Source organism: Eubalaena glacialis, chromosome 6, assembly GCF_028564815.1.
Source record: "Eubalaena glacialis isolate mEubGla1 chromosome 6, mEubGla1.1.hap2.+ XY, whole genome shotgun sequence".
Lineage (NCBI taxonomy): Eukaryota > Metazoa > Chordata > Mammalia > Artiodactyla > Balaenidae > Eubalaena > Eubalaena glacialis.
The window spans coordinates 72,841,618-72,869,427 of record NC_083721.1 but is presented as its reverse complement, the minus strand read 5'-3'; the positions used below and the strand labels follow the sequence as shown (position 1 = coordinate 72,869,427).

The 27,810-nt window shown below is 58.6% G+C and overlaps 1 protein-coding gene across 9 annotated transcripts in view; it reads left to right on the top strand.

Moving 5' to 3' along the window:
- The window catches only part of TNK2 (tyrosine kinase non receptor 2), a 41,460-nt gene extending 13,866 nt beyond the window's left edge, over positions 1-27,594 (top strand). Inside the window, exons 1-16 of one of the 9 annotated variants that reach the window (XM_061194304.1) lie at positions 4,398-4,802; positions 8,002-8,182; positions 9,220-9,290; positions 11,199-11,420; positions 12,571-12,723; positions 13,226-13,503; positions 14,970-15,096; positions 15,501-15,647; positions 15,731-15,825; positions 20,853-21,047; positions 22,443-22,534; positions 23,910-24,325; positions 24,440-25,255; positions 25,356-25,451; positions 25,621-25,748; positions 26,788-27,594. In XM_061194304.1, coding sequence (XP_061050287.1) covers positions 4,725-4,802; positions 8,002-8,182; positions 9,220-9,290; positions 11,199-11,420; positions 12,571-12,723; positions 13,226-13,503; positions 14,970-15,096; positions 15,501-15,647; positions 15,731-15,825; positions 20,853-21,047; positions 22,443-22,534; positions 23,910-24,325; positions 24,440-25,255; positions 25,356-25,451; positions 25,621-25,748; positions 26,788-26,794 — 3,102 coding nt within the window. In that variant the 5' untranslated portion in view covers positions 4,398-4,724 and the 3' untranslated portion in view covers positions 26,795-27,594. The other 8 variants (XM_061194303.1, XM_061194309.1, XM_061194301.1 and 5 more) reach the window with 8 other exon arrangements.
- Positions 27,595-27,810: the final 216 nt, after the last annotated feature.

Below are 27,810 nucleotides of genomic sequence, written 5' to 3'. Positions count from 1 at the left end.
GTGGGCCACTGTGGCCTGGAGATGGAGAGGGTGTGGACAGCCATGGTATGTGTCTGAATCACCCCCTTCTCTCCCTTGGCCCGTGGCCAGCCTCCTCCCCAGACCAGTGTGATTTCAGACCTGGGATGACCTGAAGGTGTGGGGTTACCTGGTACAGTTCCCTCTGGGATGAAGTCCCAAGGGGAACCAGCCTGGCCTTGGTCCAGAAGCTTGGGCGCTGCACACAGAGGGGTGAGTTGAGGTTGACTGGGCTTGGTGGGGCTGGCATGTGTAGGCAAGATAATCCTCTGGTTGGGAGAGGAGCCATAAGCCCCCCTCCCTCTCCTCCCCAATATGTTGTTTTCCCTCCAGGGCCTGGAGAAGAGGGAGGGCAGAGATGGGAGAGAGCTGGCCTGGCATATATTCCTGAGAATACGGTAGATTGTTTTGGAAAAATCTTCTTGGCCGGAAATTACATGTCACGTCTGCTCCTCAGTGTGGATTTGTAACTTGACTGATGCCGTTGGAGAGCCTGGGGGAGGGGAGTGGACAGCAGAGGCAGGCTGGTTCCTGGGCCACTACTGGCTCCCTTTAGAGATAAGGGGGCAAGTTGTAGACCAGAGGGTGTACATGTGGGGTGGATTCCCCAAATCCTAGAGGCAGTTTGGATCTTGTGGGTATCTTGTAATAGGATGGCATTCGGAGGCAGGGGCCTTGTGGAGGGAGGAGGTAGGGAGAAAGCAGGAAGGGGGAATGGTTTAGATCAGACCCTTTATCCAACCAGGAGAAGAAGGGATCTGTGGGCCTGGCATTTTCAGCCTCTCTTTCTCGACAGCCTCCTGAGTGTTCGTGCAGCTGCTCCCAAAACCAGTTTCTGCCATAGCTGCAGTAAGGTGCAGAGGAGCTTCTGCCTAGAATAAACACCCTGCCTGGCAGGGTCATCCCCTATGCCAACGCGCTTCAGCTGGAGAAGGAGCTTTTGAAGAGAGTGAGCCTTATGGGAACTCACCTAGTGCCCACCCGGGGTCTCCTTCCTCAGTCTTGAGGTGGAGTGTGTGTGGGGGGAGGAGTGGGGAGTAGAGGTGTCTCAGAATTTCCCTCCTCCTCTGCCCCAAACCCCCAAGGGGTGAGCGTGCCCTGAGCTCAGCCCTAAATACCTGGTACTGAGGAGTCAGTGGAAGCTTCAGATGCCATTGGAATGAGAGGGTGTGCGTGTGGCACCTTGGGGCCTCTGCAGTGGGACTTCCTCCACTAGCAATGTCCTCATCCTGGCACTGGGTGACAGCCCTGCGTGGACACGTGTTGGAGCAGCTCCTGCGGGAGGGAGTGTGGGTACTCGCACTCTTCTGAGCCCAGAGAGGTCAGCCACGGTGCTCTGCCCAGCCCCGAGCTCCCGGCCCGCCCCCGCGCAGTCTTGGGGGCGGGGCGGGTGGAAGTGCAGGCGGGGAGAAGTCCAGGCCGGTGAGAAGAGGCGTGGGCTGCGGAGGGCTGAGGTCTCCCTTCCAGGGCGGATGCGGGGGGCGTGGCTTCCACTGCGGAGAGGAGTGGGCTGGGCAGGTTTCCCCGGGCCTGAGTGGAGTGCGGAACGGCAGCGCACCAGGGAGCCTGGCAGGTGGGCGCATGCTTGGAGCCAGGTGGAAGCTGGGCTGGTGGAAGGAGAGGGGTCTAGAGGGAGGGGTCTCAGGTCGAGTTAGGATGGGGGCTTCTCTTCTGTGAGCTTCTTGGATGGACCCCCCCCTTGTCATGGAGTATGGGGGCCCTTGAGTCCCCAGGACCTGATCGGTGGCTGTGGATCTCTGGGGTCCTGGAGGGACCTCACCTGGCTCTCTGGGGGGGCAGCCTGCGCTGCGGAGAGGTGGCTCCTTGGAATGGAGGCTGTGCACGGGATTGGGGGAGGGGCAGCCGCAGGCCCAGCGGGAGACACCGCTACCACCAGGCTCTGCTCCCTCGCTCTGGCTGCAGGTGGCAGATATGGGGCTGTGGGGTAAGTGCGGGCCCGAGGACTGGGCCTTCCCTTGGCTGAGGTGCTTTAGCGGCCCCTGCCCTCCTTCTGGAGGATGCTCGAGGCCTGGCCCTTCAGGACGCAGGGCAGTGACGCTGCCGGTGCGCTGGAGGGGCGGGGACTGCGGGAGGTCTCTGCTCCCCTCCCGGGCCCTAAAGCCCGGAGTTTGGGTTCCAAGGGTGAGAGATTTGCATATCTGCGCCTAACTGAGGCCGAGGAGGGACAGCAGGTAATAGGGGAAACATGGGGGATAGCCAGGTAGCCGGGCCCTAGACCGCATCGTCTGCTGGTGAGCTGAGGGGAGCTTCTCAGGAGTGAGGGGTATCTGTGAGCCTGGCCCCAGGACAGATCCTGGGGGCTGGGATGCTGGGTAAAGAAGGGTGATGTGTTTGTGTGTGGGGTGAGGCGGGGCGAGTCAGTGGTGGTGAATTCCTGTTGCTGACATCTGCTTCAGTATCTCTGAGTCCTTGGGACCCAATTAAGCTGCCCTTTGGGCTTGCTTCAGCGCTGCAGGGGAGCCCCGAAAGCACTGCCAGGATGTGGGTTTAGTGCTTTATGGACACTGAGTCCCTGTGCCCTGGACATTCCCTCTTACTGGCTTTATGAATCTGCGTATTAAGCCAAATGTCCCTGTTTGCTTTGGAAAACATGATCATGGTATTTATGGGTCGTCTTCCCTTCCCCTTGGAGATCAAGCACTTTCTCTCTTGACCAGTAGAGGGCAGTCACTGACAGGACGAAGCGGGGTGGGGGTGGCGGTGTAGAAAGGTGGCTGTTTTCGGGGCTGGGAGAAGAGGTCCAGGAGCTGGCCTGACCTCTGACCCCTGACCATGCTTTGCTTTTCTCCACAGCCTCCCACAGCTGGATTGCTGAGCAAGCTACTGAGGCTTGTTCTTACCTGATGTGCAAGGGAACAGGCAGGCATGGGGTTCTGGTGGATTTGGGGCACATCTTTCAGGGGTGGCTATAATTTTCAGTCTGGCCATTCCAATCCAGCAGTCCCCCAACTTGCGGTAGAGGGAATAATCCTGCTTAAATTGTCCCCTGAAGTCAAGTCCCTGGATCTCCTTCAGAATGGTGCTTTGTGGGAAATAAGCAATAGGCTTCTCTGTGCTGTGGGCGTTGTGAGGCAGCGTTTGCAGGAAGGTCAGCTCCAGTGTGACCTTGACCCGACCTCATCTTGTCCATTAGCTCTGATTCCATTCTCAGACTGGTGATTCATTGGCACCAAAGGGGGGCTGCACCTGGCTGGCCTCACAAGCTTTGGGTGGTGGTGGATCACAGGGGGATGGGAAAGAGGGACTGATTGCTGGGGGTGTCCCGTTTCCCCCCTCCCTGAGTCAGATCTGGAAACGGCTGTCCCTGCAGGCACCTCCCTGCCAGGGAGGTCAAGCACTGAGAGAGAGGCCCTGGAAAGAGCCTGGGATGCTGACTCCCCAAAACTCAACCCCAGCTGCCTACTCCACCAGCCAGCTGGGACTCCCAGAGCTGGTGGCCAGCTGGATAGGGACAAGAGAGCAGTGTGCAAGAAACAGGGGCTCCCTGGGCATGGCTGGGAGGGGGGTGCTGAGGGAGCCTGAGAGGACTTCCTGCAGCTGTCAGGTGTTTCTGGGGGCTGTAGCGAGGGGGGTGTAAGAGCAGCTGGCGCCCTTGAGGAGGGCCAGAGGGATCACTTGTCAGCTCTAGGAATGTGTGGGTTCCACGGGGGCTTCATGGGGTGACTGCAGTTCCCTCTAGCTGGGGCTGTTGTCTGTGTGTGTAGGTGCTATTCAGGAGACATCCTATAGCCCGGAATCCTCTAGCTTTGGCTGGGGGCATCGCAGGGTTTAGGGGCATATTTGTGTGTTTTGAGGGGGCTTTGGATCTTGGCCAGCTGGACTGGGAGATTCTTCCCCCCACCCCGGCTCTTGGCTGGACTGCCCCGCTCTGGCAGGCTGCCGGACTCCTATTTCCGTCGGGCACCAGGGTAACAGGCCACATTAGGGCCTGAGCCAGGAGACGCCCAGCCAAGGCTGGGACTGGGAGATGGGGGAGGGTCTCTGAAGGGTCTGCCTGCAAGGTCCAGGAACGACTCTCTGGTGTCCAAGCCCCCAACTCAGGCTGTGCACTAAGCCCTCACAGCCCCAGACAAGCGCGTACGGGGCCTCTTTGTATATTGCTGCCTGATTGACCTAGCCCCCACCCTAAAATCCCAGGGGTTGTCTGCAACTCTGGGGGCTGGGGTGGAAGCCAGAGACAGGGGCCTTGTGTGCGGGGAGGAGGTGGGGGCAGCGCGGGTGGCTGGGAGGAAGAGTCCCCCCATTCCCGCCGCCCTCTTGGCAGTGATTCAGAAAGGTCCTTTTTCAGCCAGTGTCAGAGCTGCTCAGCTGCGGAGGGAGGGGGGAGGGAGGCGGGCTGGCGGGGGAGCCAGGGAGTAGGGCTGGAGCTGTGACCACTGCGCTGGAGAGAAGACAGAGAAACAGGACCGAGGACCCAGGCTGCAGTCAACCGAGAGAAGAACTAACTCTCTCCTGCCAGGGTAGCCAGCTGTGGAAACAGCTGTAGAGCAGAGAAAAGGGGACCACCCTATTCTTCTGCTCCATTTCCCACCCCTGGTGTGGGATTTGGGGGGCCTCTGGGGCAGACCTCTGGCCAACTTCCCTTCTGGGCAGAACCTGAAATTCAGGAGGTGAGACCACTGCCCACCCCCACCTCCTCGGGCCAGAGCCCCGGTGACCTGGTCAGGGGGTCCAGCTCCGTGGAGATGCCAGCAGCTCGTCGGTTCCCTGGCCTAGAGCTCTCCTTCCCTCTTCTGGCCAGACTCCGGCGGAGACTCTACACAGTGAGTGGGGGGTTGCGGGCGGGAGCTGGACAGACTGGGATTGAATCGGCTCCTCAGAGGCAGCCCTGCGCTGAGGGCCAGAGAGCAGGACCGGGCGGCTTGACGGGGTTCAGGGCCTCCCTGCTCCAGTGGCTGCATTCTTGGTGGCGAGTGTGTCAGGAGAGCGTGTGTGGGAAGTGTGCATGCCGGCCATGAGAGCCACACGTGTCAGACACAGGTGTGTGGACGGGGCTGTGCTGGGGGCAGCCGCAGCAGTGCTCTGTGCTTCACCAACACAGACACGGGCTAGAGAGGGAGGGAGGGGAGGGAGGGGACATGTCCAGGGTCACCCTGGGCGGGGTGGTGGAGACCGGACAGGGACCCTGGCTGCTTTCTTCTCACCCAGATCCCAGTGTTCTCTTTAGTCTTCCCACACACACCCCCGCCCCACGCAGAGCAGCCCTGTTGCTGGGGTTGGGGAGCAGGGAGAGGAGGACCCAGCCGAGCAGGGAGATTTGTTAGCTGGTGTTTCAGGGATAAAGGAACAGGGCAGACTGTGCTTTCTAAGCAGCTTCTTCAGGGGAGTGGCCTCTGGGTCTCTCCCAGCCCGGACCACACAGGGCAGGGCTTGGAGCTGTTCTCAGGAGTGGCTGCCTCCTACCCCCAGGAGGGTAGGAATGAGCGGCCTGGAGCCCTGGGATTTGGCGACTGGGGAGGAAGCAGTGGGGGTCTTCAGACCACTTGCCCTGGTGGCCAGCCTCTTCTTGGGCTGAGCCGTGTAGGGGGTGGGATCATTTTGCTCCAGGGATGGAATAGTGATAGCAGAAGTGCTGGCTGGCCTCTCCTGGTCACTGGCACAGAGAGACGCTGCCTAGGTTGGTGATTTTCACAGGGTACCTTTGGGCCTTTCTTCTGGAAAGCAGTGGTGCCCTGCCCTCTTAAGTCTACACCCCCTTGTTTGTAACAGATGGCTTTGTTGTGGATAAGTGAATTAATACAGCTAAGTGCTCAGAACTGTGCCCAGCATGTAGTTAACTGTAGTTGAAGTGTTAGAGTTATTTTTATCTTTCTTAACTAAAATTAAGAGAAATGCAACCTGTTTACTCTGTGTGTGTGTGGTCAGTCAACTTAATGCCTCCTGTAATATAAAGGAGAACCAAAAGGAAATCAATTGTAGCACTTCATGTATTCTAATATGTCAGTACAATCTGACATTACCAAGCAGTCAGATGCTAAGACCTCAGGTAGAACCAGCACGGCAACGTCTACAAGTGCTGACTGAGAGGAGAGTTTTGAAATAGTAGGGTGGGCTGCCTTCAGTGATATTTTTCTGAATGGTGGACAACTTCTGCTAAGTTCCAAACAAAGCAAAAGGCCAGTTTTCCCTCAGTTTACACAGTAGCTCCATTCCAGGAAAATTCAGTCTGTATTAACACTGTAAAAATACTTTCTTGTTCATATGTAAAATGGGATTTGATTTATAATCAGATGATTATAAACAAATTTCTCACCTTCATGAATTAAGTTGTATGGGATTTGGGACAGTGTGTGAGTCCCCCAGCCACCCACTCAGTGCCACTAATGGTCCCCCAACACTGTGACAACCAAAAATGCCCCCTAGGGAGCTGTATGGCCCTCATGAGAACCATCTGGGTGAAGGGTTAGGGCTTAAAGTTTGGAAACCCCCTTCTGGCCCAGCCGCTTTGGTAGAGGAGCCAGGGTTTGAACTGAGGGCTTCTCTTTCCCATTGGTGGCTCTTTGTACTGCCCTGAGCTGCCTGGGAGAGTCTGAGCTCCTGGCACTGGGTTGGCAGCACCGCTGGGAACTGTGGGAGCAGGAGGCTCACGCTGGGCCCAGGCTGTGAGCACCTGCTCTCTCAGCGCGACCTGTGATGAGAGCTGGGGGACAAGGCCACCTCCAAGTCGGGAGGAGGGGGTCTTGGGGCAGCTGGCCTTTTCCCTCATCCCTGTCTTCTCCAGTGGGGATTGAACACAGGTCAGGGGCTGGCCAAGCCATCAGCTCTGACGGGTCTTACTTGGACAAGGATGGGTTTAGTGTCGGGCTGCCTAGCTTTGAGGGTGCCACTGGCTTCTTTCTCTGGGCCCCAGAGGGTGTAACAGGTCTGGTGGCCCCTTGGCTGATTGAGGCCTGCATGTAGTTTTGTTTGGCCAGGACAGCATACACATGTGCTTGCGTGTGTGTATTTCAAACTTGAATTAGTTGACATAGTTCAAAAGTCAGGAGAAAGATCTAATGTCAAGTGTAAACAAGGAACAGAATGGTGTGGATAATGGGTGAGTATTTGTGTGGGGAAAAAACAAGTCTGGAAGAATGCGTAAAAGTCATTAATGGCAGCCGACTTTGGGGATGGGGGTGAGGTGGCTGTGCGTTAAGAGAGGGATGAGACTTTATGGCTCTCATGTGCCTTTTGAATATCTTACATGTGCATATATTACCTTTTCAAAAAAATTTTAATAGCGAGATTTTACACGTAGATTCAGATTTCTGGTATTTCTTGAAAAAGTTGAAAGCTTTGACCACACTGGGCCAGAGTCTGTTGTGACAGCCGTTGACAGCAGTCTGAAAGCCCGCCCCAGCTTCCGCCCCTCCTTCCCTCTGACCCTCCTGTGATCCTGGAGGTGTTTGTGTGGTGGCCTGTGGAGGGGTCTTTGGACTTGGTGGGGGGGCTCCTGTGATGTCAGGCATTGAGAGGAAAGTAGCTAGAGCTCACATCTAGTCCCTGTGGGGTCCATCAGGTCTGGGGAGCTCATGGATGGGTCTCAAGGGACACTGCACCCCCAAAAGTTTTGTAATTAAAACATTATGAATAAGGATGCATATATTTTCCTGGAGACACAATCGATAGTTTCCATCAGATTCTCAAAGGCCTTGTGACAACAGGAGAGTTTAAGAGCCAGTAGGGAACCGGAGAACAGAGTTTGATCTCCGGTCACTCGGCCATGGATGGCAGATTTGGGGAGTAAGACCCTAACTCCAGGGCCTGGGCTGTGTCCCAACTGCCCTGATTCTACCCTTGTTGCCATAGGAGGAGGACAGGTGGCTACAGGCTCTTCTGTACAGCTGTTTTGGGGAGCAAGAAGGTGGTTTGAGTCCTTCCCCACAGCACATAGTAGGATGTGGGTGAGCCCAAGGCAGAGGCAGGGTCGCCTGTTACCCCCCTGCATCCCGTGGTCCCTGAGCCATTCTTCTCTCCCCGCAGAGGCTGGGGAGCAGCAGCATGCAGCCGGAGGAGGGCACAGGCTGGCTGCTGGAGCTGCTGTCCGAGGTGCAGCTGCAGCAATATTTCCTGCGGCTCCGCGACGACCTCAACGTTACCCGCCTGTCCCACTTTGAGTATGTCAAGAATGAGGACCTGGAGAAGATTGGCATGGGCCGGCCTGGTAGGTGGGGGCATTGGCCTCGCCTGTCGTCGTCCCACTGACCATTTACCTCCTCTGTCCTCAGGATCGCCAACCGCATGGAAGAGCCCTCCCCCCTTTATTCCGTGGGGTGGCAGAGCTGAGAACTCTCACTGCCTGTCCAAGAGCCCCCGCAGTGGGGCAGAGGGGCATCAGTAGATGCTGCACACAGTGAGTGCATGAGAACAGTTTGCAGTTGTGAAGGTGAATTGGAGTTTGAGGAATCTTACTTAAATTTCTGGCTACTCACGATTAACTACACACTCTGTTTTGTTTGTGCAGACATTTCTAGGGTGTATTTCTTCCATCTTCTCCTCTTTTATAAATGTAGAATTGAGTCTGTTCTGAACACCAGGGGGGTTAGTGTCCAGAGGTCTGTGAAGAAGGGAAGATAAAATCCTTCAGATGATGGTTTGCTGCTTTTCTCCCCATCTCTCCCTTTCTCTGTCTCTCCTACAAAGATCTGTTCTATAAGTTGAACTCATTTTTTTTTTTTCTATGTGTTTATCCTGAAAGTAGTGGCTATAGCTTCTAGAAGTCACGGTGTTCCCTGTAGAACATTAGAAACTTTTGAGTGCATTCAGCCTAAAATAGCTAAATAAGTAATAATGTGCTAATTTAGACACTGACTTAACGCTGCTTTTAGCTTAGAGAGTTGATATCTATGCCAGTAACATAATAAAATTTTATGGGAGAAAAACTCAAAATTGGGGAAATTCTGTCCGTTACCTTGATTTATTTATTTTTTCTTGAGAGTTGGCATAAGAGCACTACTGTTCAATTTTGGTGGTTAAATACCTCCATCCAGTTCGAGAAGAATTGCCTAGAAGCGGAATGCAGTGACCATCTGGTTAATGACAGCCCCTGGTTGGTGGGGATGGCTTGTTTCCTTGGTGTCATCGTGCTGGGCAGTGTCTAGTGGTGGACTCCCCGCAGGGTGACCGAGGAAGCCTGCGATGGGCAGCAGCCTCTTGGGGTGTGAGCGCCTTAACAGCACGGGTTCCCCTTCCTCCCCGCAGGCCAGCGGCGGCTGTGGGAGGCTGTGAAGAGGAGGAAGGCCGTGTGCAAACGCAAGTCCTGGATGAGCAAGGTGGGTGGACAGGGAGGGACGTGGGAGGGGTGGCTCACTGGGGCCTCCTCTGGTGTCGTCCTGAGAGCCTTCCCCCACTCCCCGCAGTATGATCTCGCACTTTGTACAGACCTCCCTCCTCCGGGGTCTTATCGGGCAGGGTGCTTGTAGAGCTGCCTGGCTAAGCGTCTGTCTCCACTGGAGACGGCACTGAGCAGCCTGTGTGCAGCCTTGGCTTCACGTCCCCTCCCGCTGGGCAGTGGTGCCGGGCATGGAACAGGCGCTTGTTGACAAGTGCGCTGTAACTTGAGCCCTCGCTTTGTCTGAGTGTTGGGGCCGGTGTCCAGTGTGGGGCGGTGGGACCGTCTGGATCCAGGACGTCTTTGCTTCCCTCGTCCCGCACCTCCCTAGTCTGTGGAGGGTTTCTCTGGTCACCGGGCCCCACTGACAGCTTCCTTCCCCAAGGCCCGCCCCCACCCCCATTGCCCTAATTTGGGTCTCTGGAGTGGTGAGTCCCAGGTCTGACTCAGTGGAACTTTGCCCATTGTCTGGAAGACAATGTGAGAGGAAGTGAACCAGCCAGGCCTTCCCCCCGACTTCTGGCCTCAGGGCTGGGGAGAGGGGCGGGCAGTGCAGAACAGCTGGACCTGGGATTGGGCCGCAGAGATTTCCTGGCTGTGATCTGGCAAGGGGCTGTCTCTTGGGATCCTGTGGCCTTTTCTGGGGACACTGTCCTGGTCCCTTGCCCAGGTTTTAGGGGAGGATGGGTGTGTTGGGGCGGGCGAAGGCAGGAGGGAAGAGCTACGCGGTGTGCAGGATTCAGGGGGTCTTGGATCTATCATCAACTCACAGGAGGTCCCCGGGCCAGTCGGTTGACCACTCCAGACTTGAGGCATGTGGCCAGTAAGACAGTGCCAGCCACACTTGCCCAGCTCACCTCACGGGGCCTTGGGGAGGGTCCCTTGAGAAAAAGGCTGTGAAGGACCTTGTCAGCTGAACACTGCTTGCAAATGGAAGGGATTCCAGTTGCTGGGAGGAAGGACGGAGCAGCGGCCAGAAGAGGCCCTCAGACTGGAGACCCCTTCACCCCATACAGACAAGGCTCTGCCAACCTTGGGGGCAGGGACCAGCTGGGCAGAGGGTGCTGCCTGAAGCCGAGGCTTTGCATGCCCTGGTCGGGTGGTCAAGTCAAACTGACAGGGCCGCTCTGACCCTCAGGGCTTCCCTCCTGTCCCCTGACCTTTGGCCCCTTGCCTCTCCAGCCCAGGCGGCAGAGTCCTCTCCAACCTTCCTTCTTTCTGAGCCCTCAGCTCTAGGCCTCCCTCCAGAAGCCCAGCTGTCTTCCCAGGCCCTTCCCCAGCAAGGCCTTGCTTCATCTGCACCCCCATACACACTCACGGTCCAACCTCAGGCTCAAATTATCCTCTCCCCGGGCAGGATGAAGAGCAGCCGACGCCCTGGGGAGGGTGGAGACAGACAGCGCCAAATGGGCAACCCAGAGACGGGGCCAGGGCTAAAAATGGACAGGAGGTGTTTGTGAGGGCCCCTCGGGCTCCTGCCCATCTGCTTGGGTGAGGGGCTGGAGTCTGTGCTGGGTAGGGGTACAGAGCAGGAAGGGGGGCAGAGGTGGTGCCGGGAGTGGCTTTGGGCTACCCCTGACCCCACAGCTGGGTGTGGGACTGCAGCCGCCGCAGGCTACATGCCTGGCAGCCCATTTCTGGCACGTAGCCCGAGGCCACACCGAGGCCGTGGGTTCCCGTTTGGAGGTGTGGTCAGGAGGGGGCGTGGGCCTCCAGCCAGGCCGCCCCCCAGAAGTTTGGCAAAGCCACGACCTGTCTGGCAGCCTCACCAAAGACCCAGTGGGGCAGGACTGAATGACTGGCTCTGGGGCCTCAGGGTTCCATCTGGCCCCTGGCTGCCTTCAAACAGGTGTTCAGTGGAAAGCGGCTGGAGGCTGAGTTCCCCCCTCATCACTCTCAGAGCACCTTCCGGAAGACCTCACCCACCCCCGGAGGCCCAGCAGTGGAGGGGTCCCTGCAGAGCCTCACCTGCCTCATTGGGGAGAAGGACCTGCATCTCTTTGAGAAGCTGGGAGATGGCTCCTTTGGCGTGGTGCGCAGGGGCGAGTGGGACGCCCCCTCAGGGAAGACGGTGAGCTCTCTGGGTCCTGCGGGGCGTGGCAGGCCCTGCTCTGCCCTCTAAGGCGGATCTGTCCCCTCTGCTGGGATGTGAAGGGGGCTGGGGACAGGTCCAAAGTGGCTCACCCTGGAGTCCATGCTCAGGGTTAACTAGACACATGTTCCTTTTTTCAATTATAAAACTAATTATCATAAAAGTTTGGAGACTTAAAAATAAGAAAAAAAATAAAAGCCTGTAATCCCACCACTCAGAGGAAGCAGAGTTAGCATTTACACCTTTTTTCCCCTTCAGATATTTTGTTGAATTTCTTTAAGATACAAATTTTAGATACAACTTTTTAACGCTTGCCCTTTCATCTTAGTATTGTATTTTAAAAATTTTCCCCAGAGGGAAAGATAGCGTGTGTGCAGTAAAGCATACAGTTCTTGAGTGTACGGCTCAGTGAATTTTCACATATGCATGGGCCCGTGTGACCACTGCCCAGATTGTGTTGTAGAACAGGGGTCCCCAACCCCCGGGCTGTGGACCGGGACCGGTCCGAGGCCTGTTAGGAACCGGGCCGCACAGCAGGAGGTGAGTGGCAGGCCAGCGAGCGAAGCTTCCTCTGCCGCTCCCCATTGCTCCCCATCGCTCGCATTACCGCCTGAACCCTCGTATCCAGCACCCCCCCCATCCCGGTTTGTGGAAAAACCGTCTTCCACGAACCCGTCCCTGGGTCCAAAAAGGTTGGGGACCACTGATGTAGAACATCTCTGTCACCCCAGAAGTCTCCCTCATGCCTCTTCCACTGCGTATCACCTCCCTTCAAGGGAAGCCATTCTTCTGATTTCTGTCACCATAGATTAGTTTTATGGCATTATATTTAAAGCATTTTCCTTCTACACCAAAAACATTTTTTATCATAACATTTTAATATTCCATCATTGTACCGGTCATCTCTTACCTTGCGGTTGCCACTTAACCTGGGCACTCCCGCGGGAAGGGGAGGCCCGGCTCATGGCTGTTGGGGTCAGCCAGCTGCCCTCCCCCTGCCAGGCCACAGGCACCTGGGACATGCTCACCCGCCCAATGAGCAGGTCTGAGGCTGGAGGGGGGAGCAGGCTGGCCCGGAGTGTGGAGGCTGGGGCCTGTCCTGACTCTCTGCAGTCCCCACTCTGGCCAGGTGAGTGTGGCTGTGAAGTGCCTGAAGCCTGATGTGCTGAGCCAGCCAGAGGCCATGGACGACTTCATCCGGGAGGTCAATGCCATGCACTCGCTTGACCACCGAAACCTCATTCGCCTCTACGGTGTGGTGCTCACGCCGCCCATGAAGATGGTGAGTACTGTGGGCACAAGGGGGATGGCGGCAGGGAGGGCCCTGTGCCGCTCACCTCCTGCCTGTGCTGTGGTTACTCCCTCCATCCTGACAAAGGTCAGAGGTCCTCCAGATCCTGCTTTGGTCCCCCACCTGATGTGGCAGAGGGGCTCACAGGCCTACCACGGTACTGACTGACCCCGGTGTCCGCTGGAGCTCACTTCCATCTCTCTGGATTTGGCTTGTGTTCACCGGCAGAGGGTTGCACCCACGAGAGGGGCCGGTCCCAGAGTTTAGTTTTTGGCATTGCTAACCTGAGCCTCTTTGGGTTGCTCTTCTGGGCCTTGGTTTCCCATGTTCCCTAGAGGGGAGAGGCTTGGGAAGCTGTAGGAGTCCTAGAGGTCCCTGGAGGACAGGCCAGGAAGGAGCATGGAGCATGGCTCTGGCAGGCCTTGAGGGGAGGAGCTGAGGGAGGGGCAGGGCTCAGCCATGCTTATTCCTCCCTCCTCCTCCGTGGCCTCAGGTGACAGAGCTGGCACCTCTGGGATCGTTGTTGGACAGGCTGCGCAAGCACCAGGGCCACTTCCTCCTGGGTACCCTGAGCCGCTACGCTGTGCAGGTGGCTGAGGGCATGGGCTACCTGGAGTCCAAGCGCTTTATTCACCGTGACCTGGCTGCCCGCAATCTGCTGTTGGCCACCCGTGACCTGGTCAAGATCGGAGACTTCGGGCTGATGCGAGCACTACCCCAGAATGACGACCACTACGTCATGCAGGAGCATCGCAAGGTGCCCTTTGCCTGGTGAGGGGCAGGCGCTGCCGGCTCTCGGGGCCTGGACCCCACCCTGCCCTGCCCCGCCCTGGTCCCTACACACCCAGGCCTCAGAGCTTCCAGGGCCTTCCATACACCCACCAGCCCTTGTCTCTTCTGGGCCTGGGGTGCCCTTGTTGTGTGCCAATCCATTCACTTATCCATCCAGGAATTCTCAGGGGCCCACGTGCCAGGTACTAGGATGCACAGGGATAAGTGCTGTGGGACACATTAAGGTTTCCTGGAAGACCCGGTATTAAGCTCCTGAAATATCAGGAGAAGTTAGCCAGGCAGAGACTGGCTGGTAAGCGTGTCCCAGGTAGAGCTGGGGGCAGGCAGGGCCTTGTAGACTGTTGAGGGATGTTCACCTGCACACTGGGGTGGTACCTGGCCCTGCCCTGGCCTCTGTGTGAGCTTATCGTGTGCTGAGACCATCATGATCCTCTGCTGTCAGAGGCTCCTGAAGGAGTGTCGTCTCCTTGCTTTGGGGTGGGAGGAGTTGGTCCAGTTCTGGTTGCCAGAAAACCCTTCTAATCCAGGATGTACAGTCACCCCTAATTAATTACTGACTTTATGTCTAGGATGATCACACATCCTGGATTATGCCTGATGTCCTGGAGTAATTAATAGCACCTCCTTTCATACTCAAGTGTCCTGGTTTGAATGGTAAATTATAAGGTCACCTTTTTTTATGCAGCCCTCTTAAAACAATCCTGTGAAGTGAGCAAATTATTGTTATTCCCATTTCACAGATGAGGAATGTGGGGCTTAGAGCTCTTGGGTGACTCTCCCTGGGTCCCACCCCCTTTGAGTGGCAGGGCCAGCTCTCCAGTCCCATGAGATATCTCTGATTCTCCATCGAGGGCGGCTTCCTCCTCAGTCCCCGTGCCTCAGTCCACCCTGGAATGAATACCCTTTGTTAGCTTCCCTGCAGTGCCATTTTTCTTCCTTACCCAAGAGGGAGCCCCAGAGAGCATGTGGGATGAGGAAAGCCACTGTGACTGTTCCCACCCATTTTGGTTCTTCCCCAGGCCCTATCCAGATTTCCCACCCACACCTTCCTGCTGAAATGACCTAAATCCTAGGATCCTGCCCCAAATCTGGAAATTGTCATCCTCCCACCACAATTAGAAAACAGCCTGAGATCTTATCCCACCCCACTTTTTGCCCCTCCTGGAGCTGCTGACCTTCTTCCTTTCCCTGACATGGGAACGTCCTCCTCTCCCCACCCCAGGCCGTGCGTGGTTCAAAGACCTGAGCAGAGACAATTTTGTCCAAATCTGTGCACCCCGTAGTTAAGAAGTCCTTAACTTCACACTGCGCCCCCAGTACCTACTGTGAACCCGGGCACGCGGGGCAACGGCACACTTGTGCATGAGCATTCGGGGTCCACTGGCGCTGATGCAGGGGGCGGGGCTGCTCTGAGAGGCCTTCTGCTTGACCCCTGCCTCTGCCAGGTGTGCCCCTGAGAGCCTGAAGACTCGCACCTTCTCCCATGCCAGCGACACCTGGATGTTTGGGGTCACTCTGTGGGAGATGTTCACCTATGGCCAGGAGCCCTGGATTGGCCTCAATGGCAGTCAGGTGAGGGGGCTGGGGCTATGCTCCCCACAGCGTGGCTGGGGGTTGATTTGATCCTTGTCTCCCAACCTGGCCCTGTTGGAACTGGCTCCTACCTGTTGGAATCCCTGTCTCCTGTGCCGTGTGTCTGCCTCACCCCCTTAGGTAGCTGAGCAAAGAGCCCGGCCCCCAGTGGTCAGGAACAGGCCGGCCTGGGCTTTTTCGCAGTCCTCCTTTGCCACGGCCCCCTGTTCGGAGGCCCCAGACCTAGGGGTAAGGGTCAGAGGCCCAGGGCGCAGGCAGAGCTCTTCTTTGGGGTACAGGCATGGCGGCCAGCAGTTCCAGCTGTTCCGTGGGCTGGGGGGGAAGACGAGCGGTGAAGAGCCGGGTGCTCTGCTTGTCCTCACACTGCACCTCCCCACCACCAGATCCTGCATAAGATTGACAAGGAGGGGGAGCGTCTGCCCCGGCCCGAGGACTGCCCCCAGGACATCTACAATGTCATGGTTCAGTGCTGGGCTCACAAGCCAGAGGACAGACCCACCTTTGTGGCCCTGAGGGACTTCCTGCTGGAGGTGAGGGCAGATCTGCCCCTGGGGGCAGGGATATCTGAGCAGGTGTCAGCCTGAGGTGGTTAGTGACCTGTCTCTGCCCCCAGGCCCAGCCCACTGACATGCGGGCCCTTCAGGACTTTGAGGAACCAGACAAGCTGCACATCCAGATGAACGATGTCATCACCGTCATTGAGGGGAGGTAGGGAGCGCGGGGGCTGTGCCTGCACCACCTTGAAGGGTGCAGAGTGGTTGGGCCTGGGACCCAGAGCCGTTCTGCCTCTCAGGTCCCCTGCAGCAAGAGGGGAGGGCAGGCCTGGGTCCTCCTGAGTGCTTGGGGTTAAGTATGCAGTTGCGGTGGCTTGCAGCGGGGTTTCCCTGCCTAGCGTCTCCTCTGTCACCCTTTTCCCACCAGGCTCCAGCCCTGGCTCTGTGGGTCGGGGCCGCACTGCCGTTATGGTGGGGTGTAGGAAATGGAGCAGCCTGGCCTTGGGGCCCAACTGGGGCTCCTGGACATTCCTCCTCTTATCCTCCCCTGCCCCTCCTCTTCCCCCTCCTCCCAGGATAAGGACTCTGGACTCCCACCTGGGTGCCCTTCAGTAGCCCCAAGCAGCCCTGCCTCTTCCTGGCAGCCTCTGCCCTCCCACTGAGCCCACTTCCCCCTCCCAGGGCTCTCCTCCATCCTCTGCTGGGCCTCCCACCTGGCCTTTTTGTCCCCAGGCTGCCCTCACAGGGTCTCTATTCCTGCCCCCTCCCTCCCCCTCACACCTGGCAACACGTGTCTGCCTGCAGGCAGCCTCTCCTGAGTCAGGTCTCCCACCTGGAGCCCCCAAAGTTCAAGCCTGCCTGCTGTGGAGGCCCCCCTACCGCTCAGCCCACCCTCTGTTATCTCATCCCCAGGGTGTCTGAGGAACTGGTTGCGGTGGGACGGGCTAGAGGTGCCTTTGGGGTAGGGGGTGAGCATGGAGGACCAGGAAGAGGAGCGAGGCAGAGGAAATTCCCTGCACTCCCAGCTCCTCTGACTCAGAGCCAGGCAGGGACTTCCCACAGAGCCCTTTCGACCTGGACTTCAGGTGTGGGGGTCTGGGACCTTTGGATAAACCTTGTGCCTCATGGGGGGTTGTTGAGAGGGAGTGTTTCTGGGTCTGAGTCAGACTGATGGAGTAGGCCCTGGAGCCTGGGCTGGCTGCGGAGGAGCATGACCTGCACGCGCTGTGGCCCCAGCATCTCCTCCTCAGGCCAGGGCTCCCCTCACGTTCGGGCCCAGTATCTGTGAATAAGTGTGACATCCCAGCAAGTTGGGTGGGGGGAGGTATGGTTGGGGAGTTCATGGTGGTGGACAGAAGTAGAAAGCTGCTAGGAGAGAAGCCTGGAGGACAGGAAGGAATATGTAGTCTGTGGTTTGGAGCTAAGGGGCCAGGGAAGGGAATGCAGGCATGGCAGTCTGGGGAGCATTCTGGAAATAGGAAGATTAGGGTGGGGGCCCTTCTGGAGGTGCATGGCAGGACCTTCAGCTAGAATCTGAGCCTACAGCCATTCCCACCTCCAGGAGCCAGAGGGCCTTGGACCTGAGCCCTCTTGTACCCTGTAGTCCCCAGGTCTCTACTTCCCTCATCCCTTGCTCTCAGTGGGGGCCCGTGTACCAGGGCCCAGTGTTTCCTAGGGGGTGACTCAGGGGTTTTGTGTGTTTCTGGGGCGTTTGTCTGTGGAGCTGGCACCCTGGGTCACCACTGGAGTGAGGCGGGGAACAGGAGGGGAAAGGGGAGCCACTCCTCCTGGGAGGCCACCGTGGGCGGGCCCTGCCCCGCCCTTTCGTCACAGGCTTGGGTTGGCCCAGCTGCTGGCTCCATTGCCACTGCCTGCCAGTGTGGGCTTGCTGGGTTCTTCCTCCAGGGCCACCGGCCGACTTGGACCACAGTGCCTGCCGCAGGTTCCTGGAGCTACTCAGGAGGTGGGAGGTGAGGGACAGGAGGCATGACAGCCGGTGAGGCTTTGGGAGTGGGCCTGTGTGTCGGTGGTACCAGAGCTTTAAATGCCCCCTTGTTTCCTTGGTGCCCCAAGTGTGTTTGTTTGTCTGGCTCTGTCTCCGTGTCTCCGGGTGGGTGGGCTCTGTTCGTGGGTGTCCCTTTGGGTCTGGGTTTGTATGTGTGGGTCTCGGTCTGTTTCTCCATCTTCCTTTAGCAGCCTGGCTCTCAGCTGTCTCGTATCTGTGCTCTTCTGTTAGACTGGGATTTCTTCTTGCAGAAGCTGTCTCTTAGCCAGAGTCTGGAGCACCCTTGCCCCTGGCTCTGACTGATTCTTTAGACTCAGGGCTTCTCGGGGTACCAGGCAGGGGACAGACAAAGGACACCAGATGTCCTGTGAGCCAAGCTTGCAAGGCTCTGTCTAGACTGTGAGGGACAGACAATGACCACTCTTTTCCAGGGGGTCTTCTTTGGAGGCTGGGATGGCTGACAGAACTTTGATGTTCTGTTTTCACAAACCAGAGAAGGGGGACAGAGATTTTGAAATCCATGTGTAGGTCCTTGGCCTGGCCTGGTCCCTGGAGCCTTTGCTTCCTGTGGTGGGTGGGAGAGGGGGAAGCAAAGGGGGTGTGTTGTCCCTCAAGGCCAGGGGCTGCCGGGGACACCTGGAGAGAAGTGCGTGGGGTGGTGTTTTGAGCAGAATGTTTAAGCCACATTTGTCAGCCATTTCTGGGCTACGTAAGCCAGGACTGGGATAAGGGGCTGAGGTTTCCAGAGGCTGGTCCCCAAGAGAGCTGGGGCAGCCTTCGGTTGTTCTTAACCCAGGCCCTGGTGTTTCTCAGGTGCTGCTTCACATCTTGCCTGTCCCAGGATGCTGTCAGGCATCCTGCTGGAGGTGCCTGTCTTTGCTACGGGGACTGTGCCCTCCAATTGCCATGGAGACTCTGGGCTGTTCTTGGAAGGGGAAGGGAGGTGTGGCCAGAGCAGGCTGGGTGGGAAGGGCTGGTCTGGTCCTCTCTGGGCTGCTGGTATCTCCGCCCCACTGAGCCTTGGAGGGGTACCAGTGGGCAGCGTGACATAATGTTGGCCATCTCGGGAGTTATAATTGACCCTCGTTGGGAGGATGCTGCTTCCGTGCTTGGGATGTCATTCCCAAGGCGGTCTTTCTTATACATACTCTGCGCTCCCAACTCCCCTCCCCCAGTAGCAAGGGCTGTCGTGCCTCCTGCCCCTCACCTCCCATCTCCTTTTTTGAGACTTGATGTGAGGACTCCCAGCAGTGATAAAGGGAGCCCTTTCTTCCGGGCCTGGCTCTAGCCTTGGCCATACCTGTAACAAAGAGAGGTAGGCTTGGCTCTGCTCTTGCTCTCAGAAGTGGGTCCAGAGGAGGCTTCCGAGTGAGGGTCTGTTAGCAAAGGGAAAGGAGCAGAGGGAGTGACCTCCTGCCCATCTGGTCTTGCTCAGGGTCCACTGGGCGGCCGTGATCACGGTGTCAACCTGGCCTTGGACGCGAGTCTGTTCCACTCTGCACTGCTTCTCCACCTCAGTTAACGAGCATCTCTGAAGAGGCGTGGAGAGCAGAGTCCAGCGTCCAGCCATGGGCTTGGTGTCTGAGCCTGTTCCGTGGAGGGGCACGTGGGACCCAGGGGGCCCACGGGTGTTGGGTGAGAGCAGCATCGGGGTCTGGGGGCCAGGGGCTCGCCACCCTGCCTCCTTGGCCTCAGCCGGCCTGGGGGTGGGTGTGGGGAGGGGAGGCGTTTCTCTCTTTGGAATGGCCCTGCTATTTTTGGATGGGCTTTGTCCCTTCCCGGGTGTTGTCCTCTCTTCTTCCTTCCTTTCCTGCCCTTCCCACCCAGGGGGGCTGGGTGGTAATCACAGGATTGCTGTGTCTGTGGTGGCCGGTCAGCAGCCTTGCTGACAAGGAGGCTGGGCGCTCGTCCCTCGCCCTCCACGCCTCTTGGCTCCCCAAGGATTGCTGTGTTTGTGGGGTTCGACATTTGGTCTCTGGGACAGGTTCTTTGGGGGTCACACTGGCCCAGTGGCCATATCACCTCACGGAGGGGGCTCCAGGTGTTCGGGCCTCACTGCCTCCCTCCAGCCTCCACCACCCCCAACCCCTCTGGTCTGGCTGCAGCTTGGTGGAAACCTTTCTTTATGCTCCTGCTGTGGACAGGTGATGTACCGGTTGGGGGCTGACCGTGAGCGGATGCAGCTTGGTGCCACACACGTCCGCTGCAGCAGCAGCATGAGGCTGTCACCACCTCTGCCTTAGCCCAGATTCTGTGCCTGTCCTCAGGTGTGCGTGATCCCAGCAGATGCAGGAGCCTCGTGGCCTGTTGGATTTTGGGCATTGGAAGCGTCCAGGAGGGCGCTCTGTTCTTTCTTGCCCACCTGGCCCAGCTCCCACCCCCACCCCAGGCCTGGACTTAGGCTGTGCCAACAGATTCTGTGTCTGAGGTCAGAGCGAGGGGCTGGTGGTCCCATAGTCCAGCCACACTGGGAGGCTGGGTTCCCTTCTGGACCCCTTGTTTAAGACAAGAGTGGAGCTCTCCTCCCAAGGAGGTGGATGGGGGCCAGAGTGGGGGTCCCACGGTCCTGGCAGGAGGTGGTGGAAGGCACTGGAGATGTGTAAACTGGTGATGTGATAGCGTGGGTTGCCCCAGGTGCTTCCAAAACTTGGAGGGCTGCCTGCAGGAGATGGGATTGTGGTAGGAGGGCTTGGCCCCAAGCCCAGTCCTAAGGCCGTGGTGCTCCCTTGGGCTGTTGTAGCTCAGAACTCCTGGAACTGGGTTGAAGAGTGAGATTGGGTGGCTAGGAGAGGACTGGGGCTTAGGCCTTGCCGGGGGAGGAGGGAGGCGAGGTGGTATTGTGAGAAGGGCGCTGGCTTCATGGATTAACAACTGGGTTTGAATTCTGGATCTGCTGTACTCTTTCTGGTAACTGTAGGCAAGTCATGTCACTTGTTTGAACCTGTTTCCGTATTTGTAAACTGTAGGAAAAGCTGTCTGACCCACCTAGGGCACTTAGGGTAAGGCTGCGTGCAAATACCAGGCCCTGTACTGGGTGAGTGGCAGGTTCTGGGGGGCTGCTGGGAGGAGGTGGGCTGGTGGCAGGCTACTCTGATCCTGGGGCCTTAGCCCTTGTGCTCCCTTCTGCCAAGGTGGTCAGATACCATGGCTAAAGAGAGCTTGGCGTGAAAAGGGTCCCAGTCCTTGGGACCGTCCCACCACGCCCTGGTGTTCACCATGTCACCTCTGTTGCGCAGGGCTGAGAATTACTGGTGGCGCGGGCAGAACACTCGGACGCTGTGCGTGGGGCCCTTCCCTCGCAACGTGGTGACCTCTGTGGCCGGCCTGTCGGCCCAGGACATCAGCCAGCCCCTGCAGAACAGCTTCATTCACACAGGGCATGGTGACAGCGACCCCCGGCACTGCTGGGGCTTCCCTGACAGGATCGATGAGTGAGTACCGGCAGGGTCCCGCCTGGGGGCTCCAGGGCCAGCAGCCCCTCTCTGGGCATGCAGGCTCTCCAGGCCTCCAAGGTCCCAGTTACAGCCGTGGGCCAAGGGCCTCTTGTTCAGCAGGTTTTCCTTGTCGGCAGAACTGGGGTTGGAGCTTCAAAGGATAAAAGGCCTCCAGGGTCCACACCTTAAGCCCCCCTGGCAAACTGGCTTTAGGAGAATGGACTTGGGAACAGCCTTTGGAAGCAGTTCAGTAGGAAAGCTTCTCATGATCCCCAGCACTTGGGTGGCAGTTTCCCTTCTCCTGCTGGTAGTACCTGAGTCCTGGAGATGGGAGCTGCTGGCTCAGGCCCAGGGGTGCAAGGTGCAGAAAAAGCTCCCTGCGGGGAAACTTCAGAGCGCCCACCTGCCTGCTCACTCTGTACCTGGGAGGGGGGTTCAGTCTCCTTTAAGTGAAAGGATGAGGTCATCGGGGGGGCATCTGGGGAGGACACACAGGAGAATTAGTCACTTCCTGGGGGCCCCGCCCGAGGGAGCCACTTGGAGCTCCTCCTGCTGGGCCTCCGAGCCTCTGTGCTGGCACCACGGGGCTTCCGGGCAGCGCTCTCTCCTCTGACTTCTGACAGGCTTCTGCCCCCGGGGGTGTGGCGCAGCAGGCCCTTCACCCCCTGCCCCGCACACCAGAACACTGAGCCCTGGGAGGGTGCCCGTCTCTTGCCTCACAGGAGCCAGGCGAGGGCCTGGGAGAGCTGGGGCCGGAGAAGGCAGACACCTTCCAGAAGGCGGCCCGGCACCCTCTGCCCTGCTCCTGGCGTGCCATGGCCAGCCCAGCCCCATTCCTCTGGGCTTTAATCAGCCCCAGTGACTACGTCCCAGATCCTGAGAGTAGGCACAGGGGTTGCAGGTGAATTGGGAGCGTGGCGGTAGCCCGGCCCATACCCTACCTCCTGGCAGTGGGGCAGAAGGATGCTTCCTGTCCACGCTGGCTGGGGCAGTGTGGCCCAGACGCCTCAGGGCCTGGCAGGAGAGAAGAGAGTGTGCCAGCAGGTGGCTGCCGGGCATGGGTTGGGGTGCCTTGGGGTTACAGAGGGCCAGCTCTGCCCTTTTGGGGTGTCCTTAGAGCTCCTACAGTACTAGGTTTTTCAGCCTACGGTCAGGAGTTCTTTCTCTGCCCCCTCTCCACGGTACCCTCCCCTGGTTCCTGCTAGATCTACAGAAGGGAGCTACTGGGGGTCAGAAGTCCTGGGCTCCAGGCCTACGTCTGCAAGGGGCTTGGATGAGATGGTTCTGTCCTCTGCCTGACCCCAGGGGACAGGCCCAGCATCTCCTCCAAGGTGCCCTCACTGCCACCGCCCCACACCCTTACCCATCTCTGACCTGCTTCTCTCCCCACAGACTGTATCTGGGAAACCCCATGGACCCTCCCGACCTGCTGAGTGTGGAACTGAGCACCTCCAGACCCACCCAGCATCTGGGCAGGGTGAAAAGTAAGGGCACCCAAGCCCTGGTCCCCTAGTTCATCAGCTGCCCAGGAAGGGATGCTGTCTCCTCAGGCCACCCCGAGCTGACTGTTCCTGCTCTGGGGCGGTTGGGTCAGGGCAGCAGGGGGACAGCTGTGTCCCTGGCTCCGGCTGGGCGTGGGGCGGACGGTGAGAGGCAGCTGTATCCGCCGAGGTGGGCACCCTCGGTCTGGCCCACACTGGCCTGCCCGCTCAGCTTCCCTCCTCCCTCCTCCTCCCCGCTGTGCTCAGATCCTGGCTCTCCTCACTCCCCCTAATCCTGCTCTCCTCTCCTGCCAAAACCACCCCACGGGCTCCATCTTGGCCAGGAGCCTCATCCATCTCCCGGATCCAGGGCCTGTCGCTCTGGAACATAGTTTTCCCATCCTGCCGCCCCATTGCTTCCCATTGCTGCTGGGTTTGTACATTCACTTGCCCCTATTCACATCTCTCTCTCTCTCTCTCTCTCTCTCTCCACCCCCTCCCCCCTCCACACTCTGCCCTCTTGTCTGACTCTGTCTCCCCTCCCTTGTCCTGTCTCCCTTGCTCTGCCCCTTCTACTCTCCGCGTGACCTTTCTCGCAGGGGAGCCTCCACCTCGCCCTCCTCAGCCTGCCATCTTCACTCAGAGTAAGTGGGGCTGCTCTTGGTGCCTTGGCCCCCGCCCCCGCCCCCTCTCTCCTCTCATTTCTCTCCTCCTGGAAGGTACAGAGCCCTGGCCTGCCGGCTGGTGGGAGGGGAAGTGGGTGTGTGCTGTGAGCTTTTGCTGCTGACCTGGCCCGGCATGCCTGCCTCTCCCCCCACCCCCAAAAGCCTGGGCTTCTGGAACAAGAGTGTGGTCCTGGCGCCCACTCTGCCACTGTCCGCCATTGCCTAGCCCTGCCTCACTTCCTTTGGGACCTGCAGAGGCCGTGTCTGGGCTTTATGCCAGTTGATCAGGAGCTCTGTCCTCTCTAAGGATAGCTCCTATTGCCCTTGATGGTGGGAGATTGCCCATAGCCCCCTGCCTGCACTAATGGTGTGCCGTAATGGGGTAGGGATTACTAACCAGGGCTCAGGAGCCAGGGTATATGGGGTCTTGTGTTGATGGAGGGGTGTCAGAGGCAGGCAGGTGTGAGGTGTTGCTTGCTCTAGCTGAAATGGAGGGAGGGGCTCGCCAGGCCCCATAGAGGGCTGCCAACCACCGGCGCAGGTTCTGCCCTCCTGTTGAATGGGGTCTGGGTGTGCAGAGAATTCTGGCGGCTGAGGGCCGACCTCTGCGGGAATTGGGAGTGGGGAGTTGGTGGGCTGTCTTCCCCACACCCCACCTTTCCCATCGGCCTGCCTGACGCCGCCTCCCTGTTGGGGTCTACCTTCCATCGCAGAACCAACCTACGACCCTGTGAGTGAGGACCAAGACCCCCTGTCCAGCGACTTCAAGAGGCTGGGCCTGCGGAAGCCAGGACTGCCCCGTGGGCTGTGGCTCGCGAAGCCCTCGGCCCGGGTGCCGGGCACCAAAGCGGGCCGCGGGAGCAGTGAGATCACGCTCATCGACTTCGGTGAGGAGCCCGTGGTCCCGGCCCCGCGGCCCTGTGCACCCTCACTGGCGCAGCTGGCCATGGATGCCTGCTCCTTGCTGGACAAGACCCCGCCGCAGAGCCCCTCGCGGGCGCTGCCCCGGCCCCTGCATCCCACGCCGGTGGTGGACTGGGATGCGCGCCCGCTGCCCCCGCCTCCTGCCTACGATGACGTGGCCCAGGATGAGGATGACTTTGAGGTCTGCTCCATCAACAGCACCCTAGTGAGTGCAGAGGTCTCTGCTGGGCCCAGCCAGGGCGAGACCAATTACGCCTTTGTGCCTGAGCCGGCGCGGCTCTTCCCTCCCCTGGAGGACAACCTGTTCCTCCCGCCTCAGGGTGGGGGCAAGCCGCCCAACTCAGCGCAGACCGCAGAGATCTTCCAGGCGCTGCAGCAGGAGTGCATGCGGCAGCTACAGGTCCCGGCTGGCTCTCTGGTCCCCTCGCCCAGCCCGGTGGGCGACGACAAGCCCCAGGTGCCCCCCCGTGTGCCCATCCCCCCGAGGCCCACGCGCCCACGTGGGGAGCTGTCTCCAGCCCCCTCGGGCGAGGAGGAGATGGGGCGGTGGCCTGGACCTGCCTCCCCTCCCCGGGTACCACCCCGGGAGCCCCTGTCCCCACAAGGCTCCAGGACCCCCAGCCCCTTGGTGCCACGCGGCAGCTCCCCGCTGCCACCCCGGCTCTCCAGCTCACCTGGGAAGACCATGCCCACCACCCAGAGCTTCGCCTCAGACCCCAAGTATGCCACACCCCAGGTGATCCAGGCACCTGGCCCCCGGGCTGGTCCCTGCATCTTACCCATTGTCCGCGATGGCAAGAAGGTCAGCAACACCCACTACTACCTGCTGCCTGAGCGCCCACCCTACCTGGAGCGCTACCAGCGCTTCCTGCGTGAGACCCGGAGCCCCGAAGAGCCGGCCCCCATGCCTGTGCCCCTGCTGCTGCCCCCTCCCGGCATCCCAGCTCCTGCTGCCCCCACTGCCACCGTTCGACCAATGCCTCAGGCTGCCCCAGACCCCAAGGCTGACTTCTCCACCAACACCAGTAACTCAGGGGCCCAGCCGCCAGCCCTGAGGGCCACTGCTCGGGTGCCACAGAGGGGCTGCCCCGGGGACGGGCCAGAGGCTGGACGGCCAGCAGACAAGATCCAGATGGTGAGTAGTGGGCCTGGCTACAGGGTGAGGAGGGGCAGGGGCCCGAGGGACCCAGAGGAAGGGGCCCGAGTGGTGCTGATGGGTGGGTGGGTGTGCCCAGCTGCAGGCCATGGTGCATGGGGTGACCACAGAGGAGTGCCAGGCGGCCCTGCAGAGCCACAGCTGGAGCGTGCAGAGGGCTGCCCAGTATCTGAAGGTACCACCACCTCCTGCCCACTCTGGCTTTCAGGGACCCTGAAGACTGGTTCTGCGGCTCTCCTCCAACCCTCCTGCTCCCTGCCCCCACCCTCACTCTCCTCTGTCCCGCCCTGGTCCGGCACCCCTTGGCCCCAGTGTGTCCCACGGCACCACCCTCTGCTCCTCAGGTGGAGCAGCTCTTTGGTTTGGGTCTGCGGCCGCGAGGCGAGTGCCACAAAGTGCTGGAGATGTTCGACTGGAACTTGGAGCAGGCTGGCTGCCACCTGCTGGGCTCCTGCGGCCCAGCCCACCACAAGTGAGCAGACCTTGCCCCTGCCACCTTCCTGTGTCCGGGGTGTCCTGGAGCAGTCACTCTGGGAAAAGCCAACAGCTCACAGCCACACACGGCCAGACAGGGCTCCAGGCGGGAGGAGGGAAAGGGGTCCCGATCCCAGGACACAGACAGTTCTCGGAGAAAAAACTTCTCCTAAGCACGTTTATCTAGACTTCATAGCCACTTTGTTCAAATGAGCTAATGAGTAAAAGGAATTGGAGCCTCTCTGGTTGCAGGGGGCTTGCTTCCTGACCGGGCTCCAGTGAGAAGCAGTTTAGGATCCAGTGGTTTAAACAAATCTCTCTCACCTCTTCATTTCCTATTGCAGTTTAAAGTAACAAAGATTTAATGCCTTTTTAAAGGACTGTCTAATCAAAAAAAAAAAAAAATCCATTACTTTCCTATAAAAAATGTATGTACGTGTTTATATAACAAAATATATAGATATATAAATAACATACTTGATATAGAGTATAAATACATACAAATGAAAGTTTTATCAAGTCAGAAAGTGAAATCCTTCGCTAGGGGGCGCTGGCGGGGTGGGTGTCGGATTCCTCTGGCGGCAGACAGCTTGAGCTGGAGCCCAGCCTTCTGCTCACACGGGCGTCAGCTTATGCTCCTTTCCTGACCTCTCAGGGTCCTCGTCTGTAAAACGGGTGTAAATGATAGTGCCTACCTCGTAGAACTGGTTAGGAGAATTAATGAGGGATGCACCGCACAGCAAGTGTCTGGCCCATGGGACGCCATCACTGAATGTTGGCCATTACCTCGTGGTTATTCTTACTGATTTGCCTCAGTTACTCTAATACACGATACTGCTGGTCTCTTATTCGTAGTTTATTAAAGAAGTCATCCCAGGATGCTAAATTCCAAAATTAGTGCCTAGAACCACCAGTTTTCAACCGATTTGGCTGACCCTGAGAGGCCCCTCTCACACCCACCCACACTGGACATTCCATACTCTGTTGCACCGACCCCTGTTGATGGAAGGGCTTTCTGGTTGTTTCCCATCCTTTAGGCGCTGAGATGTCTGGAGACCCAGAGGATCTGCCCTGAAGGAATCATTTGAGCCTGTCCATCTGACGAGGGTGGGGAGATGCCCTGCCAGGCCTGGAGGACCTGCTGCACCTGCTGCTCCCAGTGGCAGAGCGAGGCCAAGGCAGCAGGAGGCTGGGAGCCCCGCCTTGCCTGTCCCTCCCTCACCCAGCGCTGTCCCTGCAACTTCGGAGCTCTCAGTACACCCAGCCGAGGTGCAGGAGGGAGCCTCTTGAAGGCAGGCCTGGGGGCGGCCTCAGCAGGCCCTGTGGCTGACCTGCCTCTGGCTTCAGTCCCTGGTGGGGCCTGTAGCTGAAATGTGTTGCCAGGCCCTGCCGGTGGGGAAGCCAGGCTTGACCCCGGGCAGGGAGGATGTGTTGGCCGTGCAGAAAGGTGGAACAGCACCCAGGGCGTGGGGCGGGGGCCCTCCCCAGGGAGCCCCTGGCGGCAGTTGGGGTGTCGGACAGAATGTGACTTGTGGCCTCACCATGGACATGTTAAGGGACTTGGCTGGTGTTAGGATCTTGTGCCTGGAAATAGCCTGAGGTGGCTCAGGCAGCAGAGCTAGGGTGCCAGATCGTTCTCTGGCAGGGACCAGGGCCCAAGGCCCCAGGGTTGGAAGGAGACCAAGGGGGCAGCTGCCCTGGAGGGACACCAGTGCTTCCTCTTTGACCCAGCTCTTCCCCTGTGCTGTTCTTTGTTTTCCCACCAGCCTCTTGCCAAAGTTGCTGCCCCGGCTATGAATATCTGCTTCTTCCAGAGAAATAAAGTTGGTTTCTATTTTATGTTACTTATTTGTGTCTGCCTGCTTCTTTGCCTCTTTGTCAGCGGCCTGAGGCTCCTGGGCTCCCCAAGCCACTGCCATCTGTCCCAGGCCACAGGCCCTGTAGTGCCACCTGTTGACGGAGCGGGGAAGTGCAGGCCTGGTTGACCGTAACGGGTCTCTCCCCTTTCGGGGCTGGCAGTGGGCAGAGCCCCACCTGACTCAGAGTCCTTAGGTTTTATC